Source organism: Maylandia zebra, linkage group LG16, assembly GCF_041146795.1.
Source record: "Maylandia zebra isolate NMK-2024a linkage group LG16, Mzebra_GT3a, whole genome shotgun sequence".
Lineage (NCBI taxonomy): Eukaryota > Metazoa > Chordata > Actinopteri > Cichliformes > Cichlidae > Maylandia > Maylandia zebra.
The window spans coordinates 34,505,531-34,528,756 of NC_135182.1; the positions used below are offsets into that span (position 1 = coordinate 34,505,531).

General features: G+C 43.3%; 1 protein-coding gene across 1 annotated transcript in view; it reads right to left on the reverse strand.

Annotated features, from left to right (window-relative positions):
* The window catches only part of pth2ra (parathyroid hormone 2 receptor a), a 79,737-nt gene extending 74,891 nt beyond the window's left edge, over nucleotides 1-4,846 (reverse strand). The window contains exon 1 of the mRNA XM_004566006.4: nucleotides 4,492-4,846. Coding sequence (XP_004566063.1) covers nucleotides 4,492-4,578 — 87 coding nt within the window. The 5' untranslated portion in view covers nucleotides 4,579-4,846. The remainder of the gene's footprint in view (nucleotides 1-4,491) is intronic.
* Between the last annotated feature and the right edge of the window lie 18,380 nt (nucleotides 4,847-23,226).

Below are 23,226 nucleotides of genomic sequence, written 5' to 3' on the forward strand. Positions count from 1 at the left end.
GAGATCTCGCAAAAGTCCATCTTAAGTTTTTTTCTCCCATGTCCCCTGCAGGCTCCGTACATTTCCACTCTCATAATTTGCTTCACTTCTTACAGAAATCTAAGACCTCTCAGATGTACTCCTCAAACTTTTAACATCCTTTTATGTGATTATTCCAGTTTTCCAAACCCAAGCCTGACATTCACTGAAAATCTAAAAAAAAGACGTCATTACAGCTTTAAGCCATCTCACAGCCTCTCCAGGAAAATAACAGTGTGGTTATTGTACCATGTCAAGCTTACAAACCCATGTACGATCATATATCCAACAGCCCATTAAGCAGAAGAATCAAACACGGTTAATATTCTTTGCAGATCATGTTTAAGATGTCTGTGTTTCAGATTTGAAGCCTTAACATTTCCCAGTAGAGTTAATTATAGTTAACATACTTTCAGAAATATGTTAAAGCTCCATCTGGAGTGTGGTAGGAAACTTGGACTTACTCTTAATTTATGCATGCATAAATTAAAGATACTGGAGGAGCCAACCGATCGACTCTCAGAATCGTTATAATGTTGAGCTAACACAAAGCATTTGGTAGAAGCTTAAGAAGGATTCCCACCATGTTTGTTTACTAAATTTTAACAACTTGTACATTAAGCACAAATTGGGGCAGGTTAAAAATTATTACCTAGAATATTTAAAACCTGAACAACAGTCTTGACTTTGCAGCCATTGTTCCCAGACCATTATTGTAAATCAAATCAAAAACCTCTGGAGTTCTTTGCTGTAACTGGTCATCTAAAGCATCTGGAGCATCTGGAGCCTACATAATTGATCACGTAATTGATCATTTGCATTTATATTTGTCTACTGGTGCAACTAAAACTGAGCCAATCATGTTGAACTATATCCAGCAACAGTTACTTTTACTTAAAGGCTGGAAAAGGAAGAAATTACAAGCAGCTACATGGGGAGGTCAATACAGCATAGTATTGCAATATTTTGTGCACCAATATTGTATTGATACAGGAACATGAAATATTCAAATTTAATTAAAAAAACTGAAATACTTGAACCATGAATACCATGAACAAGAGAGCTCATGTTGCCTGATCGGAGGCAACCGAAACAGGTCTCTCGTATAAATAACACATTAAGTCATAGTGGGATTACTTTTATCAAGGTAAATTTACATAAATAAAGGTTGAATTAAAAAACATTCTGCAGGTTTGGACTGAATGCAGTCCCTCTAAGAGAGGTTGGTGAAGGTTTGCAAATAATTGCTATCTAATTTATAAATCCAGAAAGATTCCGTCTGAGTCTTTCTCAATGAGCACAACTGGAGGGGATTCAACACAGCTGGCTGCCAGTCAAACAGGAAGGTTGCTGTAGACAGAAACATGTGATTTACAATGATTTATCTCAGTTAACTGCTGTATTTTCAGAAAAATATTGCATTTAATTGCTAACTTGATCCCATTCAGATGCAGAAAGACTCCAACTTACAGCAGCATTTGTGGCATTTTCACCACATTTTTTCATTTTGCAGCAAAAAAAATAACTGTAGAGACAAAACTTACAGATTTTACTGGATAAAACAGATACTGAAAAAGTTTAACTTTGAGTTCATAATTTGGTGATAAGTCACATATATATATATATATATATATATATATATAGTCCCCGTGGTAATCAGAGCACTAGGTGCGGTGACTCCCAAGCTAGGCGAGTGGCTCCAGCAGATCCTGGGAATAACATCGGAGATCTCTGTCCAGAAGAGCGCAGTCCTGGGAACAGCTAAGATACTGCAGGACCCTCAAGCTCCCAGGCCTCTGGTAGAGGACCCGAGCTTGAAGGATAAACCGCAGGCAGGGGCGTGCTGGGTGTTTGTTTTTTATATTATTTTTTATTGCAACACTCGGCATATCGTAAAATTATTAGCTGTTAGCTGTTTTGCTGTTGCACATGCTGTCCACCAGAGGGCACACCTATTTTGAACCACAAAATGATAAGGACATGTGTGTTACATCTGTTAGAAAGGGAAAATTTGTTTTTAACATCAGCAGATATCAGTATTTTATGTCATCAGACTCTACGGTCAGGGTGGGTGTTTAGCTTTCCCTTCTGGGTGCGGCCCTCCACGGCTGTCGCAGTTTCTAATGCAGCACCTTGGGGAAAATTAATTGTCTGCTCTGCCGGATATAAACAGCGCTACAAATAAAGCTTGAGTCATAGGTGTAGATAATCCCAGTATGAATGAATAACTGGTTGAAACTCTTCTAGCAGCGATAACCTCAAAAAAAGCACTTCCTGTTGTAGCAGCTTATACCTTCAAAACCTTTTAGAGCCATTTTGGACCATAATTGCTTCAACAGAGCTCAGGTGGGGATTTTTGACGTCATTTCACAGTATCTCTACATCTATTCTATTTCTTGTACAAGCAGCTCTCCTGATACTTAAAGCCCTTACCCAACCCTTCTTTTTTCACCTTGGAGAATAATATGTCCTGTGTTACAGTTGAATCATCATAACTGGGCCCCAGCTTTGTCAAAGGTAGCCACAGTACTAAATCAGCTCCCATTCATAGACAGATTTTCTAAATAGAAGGTGTCTGTGTCCCACACCTGAAGGCTTGTTCCATTAATTGGACTCCAGATTTACACCTTCCTGAGCCAAACAACCCAGCCTAAGCCCAGCCATCTCACTGAGGGTGGTTAGCTGGTACACAGCAGATGTTTGACTTTCAGTCTTGGGATAAATAATTATAGTGCCAGGCATCAGAATCAGTTCATTAAGTACATTTAAACCCCTGAAACTTCCTTCGTGGATCCTTTGTTAGATGCAGAAAGGAGCTCTCTTCTTTATTTCATACCCTAAAACTTCCCAGCGGGTCAGTGTGTTATTTTTAAAACTAAGGTAAACTGAAGCTGCTGTTTAATATGTGCACGCTTTATTTGATGTTGCAAATCAGGCTGACGTGTTCATCACTGACTCAGAGTTCAGCCAGTGAGCCTTGGTAGGCTTTACCTAATCTGACTCCAGACTCTGAATTAATCCCCACAATTTGTCCAACAATACAAAGAGATCTGACGTTGAACCCACTGATGAAACAGTTGAAGTAAAGGTTAATCTGTGGGATTAAGAGTGAAAGGTGTTATCGTCACACATCTTTGTCTTAGCCAGCTAAATATCTCTCTTCATGGAAAAAATGCATGTAAACCTGATGGCAGACATGGATGAAATTAAAGCAGCTGTACAGGAAGAAGATTGCACTTCACTTGCAAACTGAAGCAAAGACTTGAGTCTGATTAGCAGGCAACAGCCTGGAAAATGTATTTAAAAAAACACCTTTTTTTTAAATACAATACTGACAAATTAAAGGAGGAGTAGCATCTGTCAGTGAAGCAAAAACCAAACAATCCCAACTTTCAATGACTCATATTTCAACATTTGAATCTATATGGCCGGCACTATTCATTATTCCATTATTGCTATTTGATATTCATATTATGAAATGATGCCTTGGCATCAGAAATGTTATTTTCTAGTTTTTATGTACACTCAGATCCTTCATCATCACAGAGGATCCAGTGCTGAAGCCGCTGTCCGTGGTGCTGTTAATGCAGGAACACTCTCCTGCCCTCGACAAGCTTATGCTTCACTATAAACAACTGGGACTCATCAGTGACTAATAGTACATCAAGTCTGGTGATTCATGTGTCAATTTTTTAGTCAGCCCAGCTTCGGGTTACATGCAAAATACTATATTCACATGCATCATCTTATTAAAAAAAAACAACAACAACAATTTAAGACAAATAATCTAAACTCAAACATACTGGTCTTGTTCCTAGGAGGCATTCAGTTTGGTTTTGCTTCATTACTTAAAAAAGTGAGGCTTAACAAACCCATCACAATGTGATCTGAAAGGCAGCTGATGGTTATTTTAGAACACAAAACTTATCAGATGTGGAACAAACTGCTCCTAGCAAGTTAAGCTCATAACAAATGCATCGCCTCCATCTGCTGTGCTGATATTGATATTGATTTTATGATGAAATGTGGAGTGTGCGTGCGTGCGTGCCTGTGTGGTCGCAAAAATCTACAGCACAAAATAACAAAATAAATGACTTATACACTTATACTGTTATATCTATCTATCGCTCGTTGTTGACTCCTATCGTACACACACACACACACACATTCATTCATTCATATATATATATATATATACATATATATATATATATATATATATATATAACAGAAAAATGCGCACATGCACTATACTTGCATACATGGCTGGTGTTCTTTAGATTGCCTGCTGTGTCTGCACACAGGGGAAATGATGCATGGTGCTGGTCTAACATTATATAATGACAGTTTATATTCTCATGTTTCTGTCGAGCCTCTTTGGGCTCAATGGGGGAAACAATTGCTCAAAAATATGACTTTAGCAGCACAAACATGCCGCGTGCTGTGGCGCGTGCCCAGCATAACGTTTCTTACCTGTGCGTCAACCACAAGCCAACACAGGAAAAAGTTTGGGACTAATATCCATAAGAGAAAATTCATAGTTCGTCGATCTGCCTTCATCCCCGGCAGTGTGAAGAGAACACCAGGTTAAATAGTTAATTGTAAATCCGGCTTTCTTTCTTCACACCGGAGTATTTCGGAAAAGTTTAACCCAAGTTGTGGTCAAAACCTGAGCCGTCCGCGCAGTGGAAACGACAGCGGTAGTGGACAAAATCCCACGTTTCCCCACTCGGGAAATCCTGTCGTGCACCCATGAATGTTTCCAAAAAGGACTCAGAAATCACCACGGAGTCATCCCGGGCATAATCCTGGAGGAGCGGTGCAGACACCCGAGATTCCCGTTAAGTCTGTGATGTGACGCTCAAGCACAGCACGCAGCGCCCGACGTGTGAGCCGGGGGGGGGAGAGGTGGGGTTCATGTACAAGTGGTGTCATTCTGAAACATCCTCTGTCGTAAACACGCACAGCAAGGAGATGTTTTCCTTCTCCTCGCGCACTGATTCAGCGCCCTGGGTAGGAGCAGTGCCGCTGATTGCTTACAAGGGCGTGGGTTTGGTGTCAACACTGGAGGGCATTCATTAGGCGGGCAAACTTCAGATCCTTCCCCAGGAAACACCGAGCATTAAACAGGGAATGCTCTGCGTCACTTTGTGCCAGATTTTGGTGAAAAAGCTTAAATTCTGTAAAAATGCAGAAATATGGAAAACTGTTCTAATTCAATATAACTTACTGCTATCATACAAAATCATCGTAACGCGTTTTTGGCTCGTTATTTATATTACAGATGCGCGCGCACACCAAATCCAAAAAATGTGTAAAATGTAAATAAAACATTTGCAAATATTATATCCACATTTTATTCACATTAGAACACAAAAAACAATACCAATATTGGAAGAAGAAATTTTACTGTTTCGTGAAAAATATGAGTTCAATTTCAGTTTCACGCCAGCATTACATCTCAAGCAATGTAATGCTGGCTCCAGGAAAGGCTGGAAAATAAAGTGTTGCTAGAAAGAAGCGGCTAGGTTAATCGGCAGCTACTAAATTATGAAAGAATTTCAAAATAATGTTCACGGTGTAAAAATGTTAATAATGTGTGTAATATCAGAAAATCTGGAGAAATCTCTGTGCAAAGCCACGACTGATGAATCTTTCATCAGCCTGAACCTTGACCTTAAAAAACCACATTTTCTCAGTTTAAATTTGATGTGTTTGTCATTTTCCACTGTGAAAATCATTCTTTAAATTATTTAAATTTTACACATCATGCTAACTTTTTTGGAATTAGTACTAGACTGACCCCCTATGATAACTGCAGGGGTTCGGTGTGACAGGCCTTGTGTGTTCAACATAAATCATGACTGTGGGGAGGAAACAAACTAAAAACTTAATTGTATTGTTTTGCATTTATAATTAGATTGCATCATATTTTAGAGCAGAGCTACAGATTAAAAATGTCCAAGGCGAAGCGGTCAAAGTCTGGCTGTACTTCACAGCAAAAGATGCAAACTCAGCAGCAACAAGTGCTTTAAGCTGATACTGTGATACTGTCAAAGGAGGTAACACCTCAAATCCGATGAAACACCTGGCGACGCATAGCGTTTTTTAAAAGCCGAGAAATGCACCGTATTTGATTTCTTGCTGCGAGACCTCACACCGTGCACATCTACTGCGGGTGTGGTGCCTGTTATCGGACCGGAGTTAGCAACATCCCCCGAGAATCTGAAGAGGAGAGTCCTGGCCCCTAGCCCTGCCAGTGTAGCAGAAATGATGAGGATGATGATGCAGCAGCAGCCGTTCTTCTCTGCGTGAGTAGCTTAATGTTGTCCGTGTGTAATTTACGTTGAGTAGGCTAACCACATTATTACATTAATGCATGTAAGGTGAACTAGCAAACATCATCATAGCTACATGCGGCTGTCTTCTTGTTTGATGGCAGATACTCCCTTCACCCTGGCCAAAAAGGCTAAAATGACCAAAGAAAAAGTGGAAAACAGTTAAACATGAGAGGTTTTTGGACAAAAATTGGTGTTTTTTCCATTGATTAAGCACTGCTTCCAGCCAAGAGTGATACCATATATGCCCCATAGCTGCAGAAAAGGCTAACATTGTTATCTTTTTACAAAAAACATGAGAGGTTTTTGGACAAAGTGTGTGTTCTCCATTCTTTAAGCACCAGTTCGAGCTCCGCTTAAGCACCGGCACCGTTTCAAAAGTACCAGTTTGGTACTGGTATTGGATAAAACCTAAACGATACCCATCCCTAGTCAGGGCTGAGATCAGGTTCAAAGAGTAAGTAAATATTATATTTAACTGGCAGCAACACTTCTTTTAAAGAAACTTATTTGGATTTGAGAGGGGGAAAGAAATGCCTTTAGAGTGTGTGTGTGTGTGTGTGTGTGTGTGCGTGCGTGCGTGCGTGTGTCCATTGTCCAATGTCCATTTGTGTCAGCTGTTTCCCCTGATCACCTGCTGTGTGTATGTAGTCTCTGTGTTTTCAGTCTTAGTCAGGTCGTCTGTTTTCCTCCCTTCATGTCACGTCTAACGTTCAGGTACTTCATGTTCTTGTTCATGTGTTTTCCCATAGTTTCCCGCATGCTCCTGCTCTGAATAATGTTCATGTCTTTTACATAGTCATCAGTCTAGTTTTTCCCAGTTTAGGTTTTAGTTTTAGTCGTTGCCATTGTTCAATGTTGCCTTATTTTGTATTCATGTTTTCCGGCCCAAATAAACAGCTCGCTTTTTGTTATACTCTGTTTTTCTCCCGTGTCCGACTTCAAACACACCTGCCCGTCCAAACCAAGACAAAAAGATCTAAACGTGAACTGAAACTAACAGTAACTGAGGACTCGAAGTACGGTGGAATATCCAATTGAAGACTTACTGGATATTTATCCTCCGCCGGGAAATTTACACCGTAGTTAAGTCATGACCATAAACCTCTCTGAAACCATACGGCGGGACCTGGCGTGCACCTCTCTGGAAATGTAACTACACTTTAACTCAACGCAGCCCAAAACTATTGTGGTTAGCCCACCAACTTTTTTTTGCCACAGTTTTTGACTGAACATATCAGATAAAAGGAAACTAAGCACTGGGTATCTATGAAATACAGAAACCCAACCCAAGAACAAGCTAAAATAATGAAACATGAACATAAATCACTTCTCCAAACCCAAAAGGAATAATCCACCAACAGAAACTCGCCACACTCTCATATTTTAGCGTTGTGCTGACAGCGCAGGAAGGCGGCGTCCCCATTCACACCGTGGAACATGAATTTGAGAGACAGCTTGACAGCTTTTTCTCTTTCTGTGCCATTACGTCTGCACTCTAATCAGATTGTGAATTAAGAGGGGATGAGAGTGGATGGCACCTGTTTTATCTGCACAAATTGTCTTGCTCTGCCAGAAGCAATTTTGTGTGAAAACCCAAGCCTGTTCACCTGCTCTTTAAAAGGTCTACGACTGTTTATAAAGCACTTCGTTCTCAAATCAAAAGTGAGAGAACAATGCACACGTGGGCAGAGCCTGCCTGGTGACTCATTAATGAGCTGATGCATTTAGCGCATACTCCATCACACTGTGAACGGCATCCTGTTCAGATGGTAACTGCTGATGGCGTGCAGCTGTCAAATTGACATTTGTTGGCCAGCATTAACCTAAACTGAAATGTCTGTAAAATGTGCTAGCAGTGTAACCACAGAGAGGAGGGACGGGGAGAGGCAGAGAGGGAATTAGTGTGTCATTCAAACATTTTCTGAATGTATTTTCACAGAAATATCCTGTGTGCACTCAGTGTGTCCTCTCTGATAAACTGTTATAATAGGCTGTGATTACAGGGTGATTTTACATTGAAGCACTGATTGTTTGGGGATTTTTTTTGTTTTCTCTGCTCAATAAGTGGAAAAGGTCGTCTTTAGCCATCCTTGAAGGGGTGCTTTGACGGTGCTGGTGTCATATCCTTGTCACGACCCTTGCTGACACCTAAAGTGTCTAAATAACTCCTAGAAAACCTAAGATCTAAAGTCACTCTATGCTTTTTTTCATTTTTAAAACACAGCGAGCTGTAAAAACTTATATTTGGACATTTCAGGCAAAGCTCAGTGAAGTGCTGCAACTTTTAAAAAATATTTGGAATTGATTTTTGTGCCTTAAAACTGTCAAAAATGACTTTAAATTTACAGTCAAAGCCAGTCGCTGTGTCTGAGATCACTCACTATGTATTCAAAGGTACAGCAACACTTCTGTTTCTGTTTGGTGGAGACATTTCATCCGAGAGGCTCCAAGCTGTGCAGAGTCCCAGGTATTAAACCACTCAGACCTACTGTGAAGGGAACCGTAGGTGGCAGATCTGTTAAGTAGGTCGTTCACAGGAGAGACTGATGACCTCTTTTACTCTTTCAACATCCTTGACAGAGTGATCTGTAAACCAAACGATACTTTACACGGGAGGATAAATAAAAGTACTTGAAGGCTGTGAGGAAAATTATGTTTTCAGTATCTTTGTTTTCCTGTTTCTGTTGCAGACGACATATTAAGCTGGTTAAATAAGCATTGAACTTTTTTCCAGTAGCTGTTCACGGCGTTCTCAGTTTTCCTAACAAGTGAAGAATCTCTGATTTGATCCTGGGATAGATTCAAATTCTTTCGTGGGGTGTTGGTGGTGTCAAGAAGAGCATGTGGTGTAAAAATCTGCCAAATCAACCATGTGGAGCTCCCTGCTGTGCTGACCTTTTATGAATAATCAAACTTAACTTGTACCAGGATGGTGGGAAGAAAAAGAAAATTGAGAAGCAAAGGAACAGCTCAGCATACGACATTATGTGCAACATTATGTAGTGGAGGGAGTGCTGTGGCATACACGTATGACTGCCAGTGGAACAGCTTCACTGTTGTTTATTGATGATGTGACTGATGGAAGCAGCAGGATGTACTCTGAGGTGCACATGGCTGTACTCTGCTCAGATTTCAGACAAATGCTGAGAAGATGCTGCTTCACAGTGCAAGATGTCAAGGACCCAAAGCAAACTGCAAACACTGCCTGGCAGAGCATCTTAAGGGAGGAAATGGTGCACTTCAAGTGTTAAAAACAGGGTTTCCACCTTAAATGATGCTAGTTTGTTTAGCTAATAATATAGCTATATGATAGATCCAAGAATTGATTCATGAATCTGGTGAGCAGGGTCAACTATCCCAGCTGTCATGGGGCGAGAGGCGGGGTACACCCTGACAGGTCGGCAGTCTGTTGCAGGTCTAACGCAGAGACAGACAACCATTCACACTCACATTCACACCTATTGTCATGGCTACTGAACGGACCCACGCGCAGACAGTTCTTTCAAGGAAACAAAAGGGGATTTATTTACAATAGGGATCACCTTAGTGCAAAATATATGTACAGTGAGTTGGGAGGGGGTCCAGGGCTCCAGGGAGAGAAGGGGGGGGGAATCCACACACACGCTTCCTCTTCCACTCAGTCACCGCCACCGCTCCTCCGCACACACGCACTCCTCTTCAGCCGCACTCGCTCCAACACTCCACACACTGCCCCACTTGGACAGGTCCGGTGATTCGGTCCAGAATCTACAGACAGAAGGTCAAAGGTTAGTTCCACAACATAAAACACGTGTAAGCGATTCTTCTTTGAATATGCCGCGAGCACGAACTCAGGTGGTTCGACGTTCCAGCGGTGAGCTGCTCTGTGCCACTGCCTTAAATAGCAGCTGGGGAAATCAGCCAGATCAGCCGCAGGTGGACACCATCCACAGGGGTGCGTGGGCCAAGAGTGAGAGCCCGTAATGAGCTCCACCCAGGCAGAGAGGAGGAGGAGAGACAAAAAACTAAAACTAACAACAACAAAACCTGTAGCCAGCGTGGGCCAACCAGAGAGACACGGGGACCGTGACAGTACCCCCCCCCTTAACGGGAGCCTCCCGGCGACCCACCAGGCTTATCCGGATGAAGGCGATGAAAGTCGGCAACCATCCCGGGATCCAACACAGCGGAGCGGGGAACCCAGCAACGTTCCTCAAGGCCATAAACCTCCCAGTCCACCAGATAGTGAAGACCCCTCCCGCGACGGCGAGAGTCCATGATGCGGGAGATCGTGTAGGCAGGGAGGCCACCAATGACCCGAGCGGGCGGAGGGGGCCTGGAAGGAGGGCACAATGGACTGGAGAGACACGGCTTAATCTGAGACACATGGAAGACATTGTGTATCTTCATGTTGCGCGGCAACTTAAGGCGAACAGAAACAGGGTTTATCAAAGCAGCAATTTCAAAAGGCCCGATGAAGGTTGAGGTGAGCTTCTTCGATTCGGCATGAACAGGAACGAAGCGTGTGGACAACCAAACCTTTTGACCGATGGTGTACTCAGGAGCGTGAGTGCGGCGCCGGTCAGCCAGACGTTTGTAGCGTTCTTTCGTGCGCAGCAAGGCCGCACGGGTGGCCCTCCAAACCCGGCGACACCTACGAAGGTGAAACTGGACCGAAGGGACAAAGTGCTCACCTTCCAGAGCAGGGAACAGAGGAGGCTGATACCCCAGGGAGGCCTCAAACGGAGATTGCCCTGTAGCTGAAGACGTCAGGCTGTTGTGGGCATATTCCACCCAGGGCAGTTGGTCGCTCCAGATGGTTTGGTTGGAAGCAACTATGCAGCGCAGAGCGGTCTCCAGCTCCTGGTTAGTGCGCTCAGTTTGTCCGTTGCTCTGTGGGTGGTAACCAGAGGAGAGACTGACCTTGGCTCCTAGCGCCAAGCAGAACTCCTTCCACACACGAGAGGTGAATTGCGGCCCACGATCCGAGACCACGTCCTCCGGGATGCCATGGAGGCGGAACACATGATGCGTGAGATGCCGAGCCGTCTCCAGGGCCGTCGGGAGCTTGGGGAGTGCAACAAAATGCGCAGCCTTTGAAAAGCGGTCAACAATAGTCATTATAGTGGTGTTACCTGCTGACTGTGGGAGGCCGGTAACAAAATCCACCGCGATATGGGACCACGGCCGAGACGGTGTGGGTAAAGGTAGCAGCAAGCCGGCCGGAGGTTGATGTCCCAGCTTGTTGCAGGCGCAGGTTGAACAGGCAGAGACGTACTCCCGAACGTCTCGTGATAATGTGGGCCACCAGAAGTAGCGCTGAAGGAAGGTGATTATTCTGTGTACTCCTGGGTGACATGTGAAGCGGGCAGTGTGAGCCCAATGCAGTACCTGAGACCGAGTGGCCGATGGAACAAAGAGCCGCCCCGCTGGTCCTCCTCCTGGATCTGGTTCAGCCCGCTGAGCCTCACGAATGGCCGACTCGATTTCCCATGTTATTGTACCAACGGCACAAGTCGCTGGCAGGATGGGCTCAGGGTCCTGCCTCTCCTCAGGCACCGAGAACTGCCATGATAGGGCATCCGGCTTCACATTCCGCGAGCCCGGTCTGTAAGAGATTGAAAAGTTGAAACGGGTGAAAAAAAGAGCCCACCTGGCCTGTCGAGCGTTGAGACGTTTTGCTGTTTGCAGGTAAGCCAGTTTTTTGTGGTCCGTCCATACAATGAATGGCTGAGCCGTGCCCTCCAACCAGTGCCTCCATTCCTCCAAGGCCAGTTTTATAGCCAAGAGCTCCCGGTCTCCCACGTCATAGTTGCGTTCGGCTGGGGAGAGGCGGCGAGAGAAGAAGGCACAGGGCCGTAGCTTACCCTCTCGCTGTTGTGAGAGCACCGCGCCGACCCCCGAGTCGGAGGCATCCACCTCCACAATGAATTGGAGTCGCAAGTCAGGCTGAGCCAGGATGGGTGCGGTGGTGAATCGGTCCTTGAGCTGTGTGAAGGCCTTTTGGGCCGCCTGATCCCACTGAAAAGAGAACTTAGGAGAGGTTAAGCGGGTCAAAGGCAGAGCGATTTTACTGAAGTCCCTAATGAACCGGCGATAAAAGTTGGCAAAGCCGAGGAACTGCTGAAGCTGACGGCGATCAGTTGGTTCCGGCCATTCCACAACAGCTTTGATCTTGGCCGGATCCGGTTTGAGGTTACCCAGGTCAATTATGTAACCCAGGAACGCCACTGTTTGAACGTGGAATTCACATTTCTCCCCCTTTACAAAGAGTCTGTTCTCCAGCAGCCGCTGCAGGACCTGTTTTACATGGGTTACATGTTCGGTTTCAGTCTTAGAGAAAATCAGGATGTCGTCCAGATAGACGAAAACGAACCGATCTAGGAAATCACGGAGCACGTCGTTAACCAACGCTTGGAAGATGGCTGGGGCGTTGGTTAGCCCGAAAGGCATCACCAGGTACTCGAAATGACCGAGGTGTGTGTTAAAAGCAGTTTTCCACTCATCGCCGTCTCGGAGTCTGACCAGGTGATATGCATTTCGGAGGTCCAGTTTGCTGAACATGGTGGCCCCGTGAAGGAGTTCGAATGCAGATGAGAGAAGCGGGAGAGGATATTTATTCCTGACTGCAATTTTGTTCAGCCCCCGGTAATCAATGCAAGGACGTAGCGATTTGTCCTTCTTCTCAACAAAGAAAAAACCAGCCCCTACCGGGGACGAGGAAGGGCGTATTATGCCAGCAGCCAAGGATTCTGAGATGTAAGTCTCCAAGCAATTCAATGGCGCAGTCGTACGGCCGGTGGGGGGGTAACGACCTCGCCCTGTCTTTGCAAAACACCTTGGCCAAGTCGTGATAAACTGGCGGCACAGAGGAGAGGTCCGGTGGTTCCAAAGCCGGGGGCGGTTCGACAGTAGAGGCGAGGGGAGGGGCTGATCTAAGACAGTTCATATGACACTCCTCCCCCCACCCAGACACGCACCCCCTCTTCCAATTTATGCGCGGATTGTGTTGCTGCAACCAGGGGTGGCCCAAAAAACTAAAACTAACAACAACAAAACCTGTAGCCAGCGTGGGCCAACCAGAGAGACACGGGGACCGTGACACCTATGGGCAATTCAGACTCACCAGTCACCCTAACCCCACTAACTGCACGTCTTTGGACTCTGGGAGGAAGCCAAAGAAGCTGGAGAGAACTCACACAGAGGGGAGAACACGTAACGCTAAAGTCTTGAAGCTCTGCACTTCTCGTCTTTGTTCAGAAACCGATGGACCCAACCATGGATCAGCACTTTGCTCTACATGGGATGAAACATCCGTGACTACCAGCAGCTCTTGACAGCTCTGATGCTTTGATGTCAAGGGGTCAGGGTTCAGGAGACAACTTGACTTCCTTTAATGATGACTTCCCCTCCTCCCCTAAGAGGATCGCAGCCTTCATCCATACTCGTGCATTGTTTTTTCTAATGGTGACTTGTGCAGTGATCCTTTGTGTTGCTGGAGCTTTAATAAATTAATATATAACCTTTGCGCAGACTGTTTTTCACTTGCTGGTTTAGTCGTGTCAGCTCCCACTCCAGCTTCAATCAAATGCATTTACGTTATTGTTCGTTTCAAAGGCCTGTCTGGCTCAAAGGATGCTGCTTCTCTAATGCTAATTTTGGACTTTGCTTTCATATTGGAGAGCACAGCGCTGATTGATTGACTCTCCAAAAAAGGACACACATGACTCAGGATGTGAGTCATTTTGAAATGTGGGGAAGTGTAAGGTGCCTTTTAATGTGAGTATTTTGTTTCTAAAATAATAACATAAAGTTCTCCTGGTATTTGGTTCAACACGGGAACACATTCTTGACTTGTGTGGTTTGTTTTGCACTCTCACTGATATGTATTTTTTCTTTCTGTCTTTTTCCATTTCCAGCTCTAACTGCTGTTGAGGACATTGTAATTTTACAGTGACTCGCTGAGCTGCTCTGAAAGGGAGAAATACATTTGAGGCTCTTAGCTCACCTTCAATTTAAGGCTGCTGCTTCTGATCTGAGGAACGATGGAAGATTTGAGACCAACAGAAGCATTTTAAAACATACACTCACATGAATTATATTTTTAAAGTAAAAGCTTGCTCACAGTGAAGATTTTTTCCTCTTTGTTTGCAGAGATCGTTTTATTCTGAGGAAACTAAGTTTAAGATGCTCTCTCTTTGGGCCTTAGTTTATTATTAACCTTGATTTTTCTATATTGTTAGTCGTTACTTCAAAGTTCCAGTTTTTCTTTTGACTCTGTGTTTCCTGTCTCATTTTCTTGCGTCAGCTCCTGTATGTTAAATTCATTCATGCGTTTTAGTTACAGTTCTCACTTCCTGTTTAATTTTAGCAGCATTCAGTTTTGCATCCCTCTCCTGCCTCATTGTCTTTGATTATTTTCAGCTGCATCTTGTTGCCCTGCTGTGTCCAATTTCATGATTACCCTTTTAAATACTGAGGCTTCAAAGACACACGACCGCTGACTGTGCTATAACTCGTGTGCCATTTTGGAAGTGTGAGGATTTGGTGGCAGCGAAGGATCAGCTAAATCAATCAATCAATATTTATAAAGCACTTTTCATACAAAAAATGTAGCACAAAGTGCTTTACATAGTTAAAAGCAGCCCACCCCACCCTCCAACTCACTCCCCACACTCTCATTAACATAAATGATGTGAATACACACATATTCCCCCCCCCCCCCCCCCCCCCCCCCCCCCACACACACACACACACACACACGCACACACACACTTAAAGAGTAAAAATTGGGCTGGGTTCGCATGAGCCAAGTGAGGAAACACTATAACAGGGAGCCGTCTGCACCGGGAGCCGGTCACAGACCGCAGCCTCCAGGCTGGGCACACAGCAGGAGGGAGGCAAAGGAGCCCCCCAGCCAGGCTGAGAGGACCCCCAGAGACCCAGCAGCCACGGTCGATCACAACCCCGGTGCAGAGAGCCCCCTCCGAGGAAACACTGGAGATATAAGTATAAATATAAATATAAATATAAATAGAGTAAGAAGATTAAAAAATGAATAAGAATAAAATCAAAAAATATTAGGTAAAACCTAAATTAATAATAGAATAACAGGATAGAATAAATAAGCATAAAATAAATAAACGCTAAGTAAAATCTAAATTAAAAAGGTGGGTCTTGAGCCTGTTCTTAAAAACATGTACGTTCTCTGCGGCCCTGAGCTCCTCCGGCAGGCTGTTCCACAGACGAGGACCATACCACTGAAAAGCTGCCTCTCCATGAGCATGTGTCCTGACTTTAGGGACAATTAAAAGGCCAGTACCAGAGGACCTCAGGGTCCGCGAGGGTTCGTATGGTAAAAGCAGATCTGAGAGATAAGAAGGCCCAAGACCATTAAGACATTTAAAAACCAATAAAAGAACTTTAAAATCGATCCTGAAACACACGGGGAGCCAGTGCAGCGATTCTAAAACCGGTGTAATGTGGGCCCGCCCTCTGGTCTTCGTCAGCACACGAGCTGCCGAGTTTTGCAAAAGTTGTAAAGTTGAAATATTCTTCTTAGGAAGACCAGAGAGCAGGGCATTACAGTAATCAATGCGACTGGTAATAAAAGCATGCATCAGCATCTCCGTGTTGGCCCGAGAGAGAATAGGGCGGACTCTGGCTATATTTTTTAGATGATAAAATCCAATTTTGGTTACATGTTTAATATGTGGGATAAAACCAAGCTCAGAGTCAAAAATAACACCCAGGTTTTTCACTTGTAGCGAAGGACATAGTGAAAATGCCTCTAATTTAGACAAGAGTTTCTCTCTCTGAGCCTCGGGACCGACGATTAAAACATCAGTTTTGTCCTGGTTAAGCTGTAAAAAGTTTTCTGCCATCCAAGATTTTATATCTAGAATACAGTTAAAAAGGGCATCCATTGGTCTGGTGTCATCAGGAGACACAGAGATGTACAGCTGAGTGTCATCCGCGTTAACTGTGGAAGTTCACTCCATGCCTCCTGATGACACCGCCGAGAGGGAGCATATACAAATTAAAAAGTACAGGGCCTAGAACCGACCCTTGAGGCACACCACATGTCATTCTATGGATCTTAGAGGAGCATGTATCCATACTCACCATAAAAGTTCTGTCAGAGAGACAGGAAGTGAACCAGTTGTGTACAGCACCAGAGAGGCCCACCATGTATTTCAGTCTGTTTAAAAGAATAGCGTGGTCTACTGTATCAAAGGCTGCGCTTAGATCCAGTAGCACCAGGACAGAGCTTTTGGGAGTCCCAGTTATATCTAAGATCATTTAAAACCTTTAGGAGAGCCGTCTCTGTGCTGTGGTTCACCCTAAATCCAGACTGGAATATCTCCAGGATCTGTCTATCATTCAGAAAATCAGTAATCTGAGTAAAAACAAGTTTTTCTAAGATTTTACTTAAAAATGGTAAGTTGGATACAGGTCTGTGGTTATTAAAATCATTACAATCCAAACTGCTCTTCTTCAGAAGGGGCCTCACCACCGCCGCAGGCAGCAGGGAAGACACCCAACTGAAGAGAGCAATTCATCATATATAAAAGCTCAGCTTCAAAGAATCCATAAAGTGTTTTAAAGAGTAAAGAAGGGATTGGATCTAAAAGACATGTGGTGGGTCTCACTGTGGAGAAAACCTTCTGAAAGTTCTCAGCATTAACCAGGACAAAGCTGTCCAGTGTCTCCTCAGGTACAATCGAGCCCTCAGATGTGTTTACAAACATATCGCGATTAGATAAAACATCAGATCTGATGGCGCTGATCTTTCCCCTGAAGTGGTCTGCAAACTGCTCACAGAGTGAGTCTGTGGGGGTTCTTTGGGAGCTGTTAAAATCAGGGTTAAATAAATGATCTATGGTGGAAAAGAGGACCTTGGGATTATTTTTGTTATTACTGATTATTTTGGCGAAGTATGAATTTCTTGAGTTCCTTAGTGTATTATTGTACATTTTAAGTTGCTCGCAAAATATTTGATGGTTGATAGTATTTTTATTTTTCCTCCATCTCCTTTCTGCTGCCCTGAAATTTCTTTTGAGTGTTTTGACTTCTTCGTTTCTCCAGGGTGATGCATGTTTTACGTTAATCTTTTTGGTGGTGAGTGGAGCAACGGAGTCAAGGCTTTTCTTCAGTTTGCTGTTGAAATGATTAAAAATCAAATCGCAGGGTGCAGGTAAAATCACAGGGGGGCATTCGTCTAAAACCCTGGTAAAATTTGCAGCCACTTCAGAGGTTAGATAGCGCCTCCTCACAGTTCGCACCGAGGTCTCTGAATAAAAATATCAGTGTGTCCCATTCGAGGTTGGAATTTTAAACTGGAACTCTCATTCAAGTTAGACTTCCAACTTGTCAAGTCAGAGCAGCCTGGACCAACCCCAGCAGAACAATCCAATGGCAGCTATACACATAAACAGCCACTGTTGAGTATTTGTTACTCACTGAATAAGCAATATAGATTTACAGTATAGAGAAACATTGTATTTGTGTTACTGTTTTAGCCTAGCTTACCACTTCCATTTGTGGATGCTTGCGTTTGGTAAGACATGTTAAAAACTAAAGCTGTGAACTATCTTCCCAGTACAGTCCAGTACATTAAGTACAGGTCCTGCTTAATATAAACTGGCTAATGTCACACTAGTACAAACCACTACAGATGAAAATCTTACTGCCGTGTTTGTTGTACAGAAAACTGTCAAACAGCAAAGCCGAACAAAGTATGCAGATGAAAAGAGGTGTATCGTTAAAAAGTTCTCCAGCAAACACGTTTTCCATCTCATGAATAAGCCCTCAAACCTGACAGGCACCAGGAGAGCAAGGCTGGTCGGCTTTTCTTTACACTGCTGAGTGCCTGAGAGGAGCGAAGAGCTGATTGAGGAAAAGTGCAACAGGTCCTAGAAGCACCGAATTTAGGTTATGATGGCATAAATTAGCCACTTGTCAGCCTGCCTGGTTCTTGAACAGTGTCTGCCTCATTCTGACACGTGTGAATTGTCCATTGAATGAACCACTTTGAACCAAAAAATAATGTAAAACACTTGGCGAAACAGGAGGACAAAGGAGGGGGGAACAACTAAGCTGTAGTGCCTCTTCACCTCACTGTGCAATACCTTTGTAAATAGTCAACAGTGCAATAGACCTCAATACTTGAAATGTGCAATTCACTTGTATTTTTATTTTTTATTCCTATTTATTCTATTTATCCCCTTCGTATATTTTATTTATATTGTCTCTGTATTTATATATATATGTGTGTGTGTGTGTGTGTGTGTGTGTGTGTGTGTGTATATATATATATATATATATATATATATATATATATATATATAATATTCTGTAACTCTGTAACTTCTGTCGGTGCTGTGCTTTTTTGGAAATCGAATTTCCCAGAGGAACCCACCCGAGGGATTAATAAAGTTCTATCTTATCTTATCTTATCTTATCTTATCTTAATTGTATTCATTTTACATCAAATTAAAACTTTGGGTGTCAGATAATTATTTATTAAACGCTAGACATTTTAAATGAGAATAAGAAAGAAAAGTATGTCTTTGTGCCCCCTTTTCCCTGTTAATGCCCTATCGGCCCCCCTGGCTAAACTTTGCTAGATCCGCCCCTGCACAGTTACAGCCGTCAGCTACATAGAAAAAGATCCTGGAGTAGAAAGTAATAATAAATACATTCTAACAACAGCTGATCAAGCTTAAACGTGCTGCTGTTGTTCAGCCGCTGGTTTCCTCTTTCTGGTGCAAAGTGGGCCAAAAACAAACAACAGAGAGGGACTCGCAACAGAAAAGCCGATCAGCTGATCATTAAGCAGTTTCATGATTGAAGTAGCAGCAAGAAGAGGCAGTCGCTCGTTAAGCTTAACGCAGGAATGCTTTACAAACATTCAGAGATGGACTTACACACTTGCTTTACTTCTCTCGGGATAACTTTGTCGGAGATGAAATGCCGGGTTGCTAGCGAAGCTCCAAATGCTATCCAGAGCACCACAGGTCCCGCATGCCACAGCCGCTCTATCACGTGATGCATACTGCTCCGTGCTAACATTCTGAGGTGAGTTACGGCGTGTGGCAAGTTTTGTGAGGTGCTTTCGTGATATTTAATGGATCGGATTACATTTTTTATTTTTCTCCGATATCCGATCCAGTAATTTAGGTCAGTATCGGACCGATACCGATACGTAATATCGGATCGGTCCATCTCTAGTGTAAACAATGACAGGTGATGAACTAGAGCCGACATAGACTTCAAAATGCTGTAGAGCAAGCAACAGAGAAAGAGCTTCTTTTTCAAAAAAAGCATGACTTGACAGCAAGTAAACAAGTAGGTTTTGAGTTGTGATTTAAATAAGGGAATCTATATTTCTTAAGATGAAGGAAGTGAGTTCCAGAGCCGAGGAGCAGAGCGACTGAGAGCTCTGTGCCCCATAGTGGTAAGACGAGCAGAAGGAACAACAAGATGAAGATCTGAGAGAGCGGGAAACTGCGGTGATATGAGGCAGATCACAGAGATAAGAAGGGGCAAGGTTATGAATACACTTAAACGTGAGAACTGATTTTAAAGTTTATCCTGGCTTCTAGGGGCAACCAGTGAAGCTGTTGAAGAATTGGGGTGACATGGTCTCTAATGGGAGTACGAGTTATGACCCGAGCTCCAGAATTCTGAAGAAGTTGAAGTTTATGGAAGGACTTACTGGGGAGACCAAATAGGAGGGAGTTGCACTATGGACAAGGATGTCAGCAGCATGGAGAGGGACGAAGTCGGTTAATGTTACACAAGTGAAGGTATGCAGACCGGGCTTTGTAAAAAATGTGTGACATTGAAATGAGAGAGTAGTGTTGAGTATGACACCCAAACTCTTTACCTGCAGGAAAGGAAGGATCAGGGAATTTTCAATATTAATGGAGAAACTGTGAGATTTGGTTAAGGTAGAGGCCGTGCCAATGAGTAAAATTTCTGTTTTATTACTGTTTAGTTTGACAAAATTGGAGGAGAACCAAGATCTGATCTCCATAAGACAGTTCGAGAGGGAGGGAGGTGGAAGGGATGAATTAGGTTTGGTCAATGGTAACTTTATTGTCGCTAACGGGAAATTGATTTGCAGTATGTCTGTACAAACAAACAGACAACCAACACATCACATACACTCACCAAAATAATATAATATAAGCCTGATAAAACAACCTAGATTTTTCATCAAAAAAATGCAGTGTGCAATGGCCACAACACTCATGGTTTAGTGTTATTAACTATGATAATAGCACTAGGTACAAAAGACAATCTATGTCTCTTTGTCTTCACTGCAGGCACTTTATAACGACAACCTGATGGAAGCAGTTGAAAATCATTAAAGAGTGGATGATCTGAACACAACAGGACAGAGGTTGCCTTCCTCAGCACCTGCCTGTTATAAAAGTCCACAAGCTGGACCTGAGACCTCCCTGAAATCTTGCCAGCCACTTTAACCAGGTTGTTAAGTCTGGTCCTATTATTCAGGGACATATTACCGTACCAAGCAATGATACAGAAAGTTAAAACAGATTCAGCTGTTTGGAAAAACAACCGTTTACTCTCACACACTGAGATCTGTCAGTTAAAAAGTCTAAATTCCAACCAACACGATTAAAATCAAGTTTAAACTGGTTAAGAAGCTTATCAACTAAAAGATGTGGCTGGATAGAATTAAAAGCTGAAGAAAAATCAATAAATAAGACCCGAGCATGAGCTTTGGCGCCATCAAGATGGCGATAAAGGAAGTTCAACAGAGTGACCACTGCATCATCCACACCTCTGCGAGGCCTGTATGCAAATTGTAGTGGATCTATCAGTTTCTCTACTTGCTGCAGGATCTCCTTCCTGACAAGTTTTTCAAAGGACTTCATCACTAAAGATGTAAGAGCAACAGGCCTAAAATCATTTAATGATGTAGGTTTTGTGGTCTTAGCAACTGGAGAAATAATTGATTTTTTCCATACCTCTGGAACCTTCTGTTGCTGAAGAGATAAAAGAAAGATGTAATAAAAAATACTGCATAATTGCTCTGCGCATGTTCTAAGCACCTGGCCACATATATTATCAGGACCTGGACTTTTATTAGTCTTACTCATTTTAAAAAGATTTCCCACCCTTCTTTCATCAAAGAACAAAGCTGGGGGGCCTCTGGTGCTCTCTATTAAGAAATCAAGCGTATTCCTTGGATTATAATTATCATTAAATCTCAAATAAAATCTATTCAGCTCACTGGCTGAGAGTCTGAACTAAAACCAGGGAGACTTATCTTATTACAGTCACTGTAACAGTGACCAGTCATGTGTTTCATGCCTGCCCAGGCCACCCTTAAGTTATTGCTACCCATCTCCGCCTCTACCTTATCCTTGTATTTTATTTAGGCTTTTTTAATTTCTGATCTAATCTCCTTCCTAATTTCTCTAACTTTCAAGATATTCCCTTCAATAAAAGCTTTTTTCCTTTCATGAATCGGCCTCATAAGAGCTATTGAAGACCATGGTTTGTAATTAGGGAAAAAATGCACAACCTTTGAGGGGATAATCATGTCTCTGCAAAAGGATATATAGCTGCAGACAACGTCAGTGAGTTCATTAATGTCTCTACATGATTCTATAAACACCGACCAGTCTGTACAGTCAAAGCAGCCCTGCAGGGCTAAAGAGGCGTCGTCACTCCAAACCTTTATGCGGTGTTTCCTCACTTTCTCTCTTCTCAGTACAGTCTTGTAAACTGGCAGAAGATGCACCGTGTTGTGATCCGAGGATCCGAGGGCGGGGCCAGCCACAGATGTATACGCGCCTTTTATGGAACCGTAACATAGATCCAGAGTCTTATTGAAGCGTGTGGGACAGTTCACATACTGATAAAAACTGCTCAGTGTTTTCTTCAAGTCGCAGCGATTAAAGTCCCCAAGAACAATATTAGGGGCTTCAGGAGAGAGAGATTGTAGTGAGTGGATGACGTTGGAGATGGTGACAGTCGCATTCTTAGGATTCGCTTTAGGGTGGATGTAAACGACGGTGACGTTGATCTGTGGGCATTCCCTCGGCAGATAAAACGGCCTCAAAGACACAGAGAGGAGCTCAATGTCAGGCAGACACACTTGTCTACGAACGGTCACGTTTTTACACCATTTCTGATTTATATACAAACACACCCCTCCTCCTTGAGATTTCTGGGTAGCTCCGGAGTCTCGATCCAAACATATGGGAAACCCGAAGCCATTTAGTTCCAGAGAACAATCAGGGTCAGAATCCTTGAGCCAAGTCTCTGTGAATGCCATAAGACATGTATCCCTGTAGTCACGTAAATGTGCGACATTCAAATGCAGTTCATCCAATTTACTCCTCAGAGACTGCACATTAGCCAGGATTATTGATGGTAAAGGAATACGATTGTATCGTATTTGCTTCCGCAATCGCTGACGTAGGCCTCCCTTCTTACCCCGCTTCCTTGCTTTGACTCTGTTAAAAACAAAAGTGCCCCTGTGGTTACTGGATAACCCAGAGCTGGAAAACACTGGAGGGTGAAAAGAGTCCAGAGACGGGCCTTTCCACCGAAGATCCAGAAGAAACTCCCGTGAGTATGTAATTGTTTGAGAGTAGCACTGACTCCAAACAACCGTCAGGATTGCTAATAAAATAAAAAACCCATCTTCATTAAAAGAAGTTCCACAAAGCACAAGCCGATGCTATAGGATTTCCTATGAATTAGGTTTGGAGGAGATGTAGAGCTGGGTGTCATCAGCATAACAATGAAAATTGTATTATATTTTCAGAATATTTGGCCGAGAGGGAGCATGTCGATAATGAATAACAGAGGGCCTAAGACTGAACCCTGGGGCACACCAGCA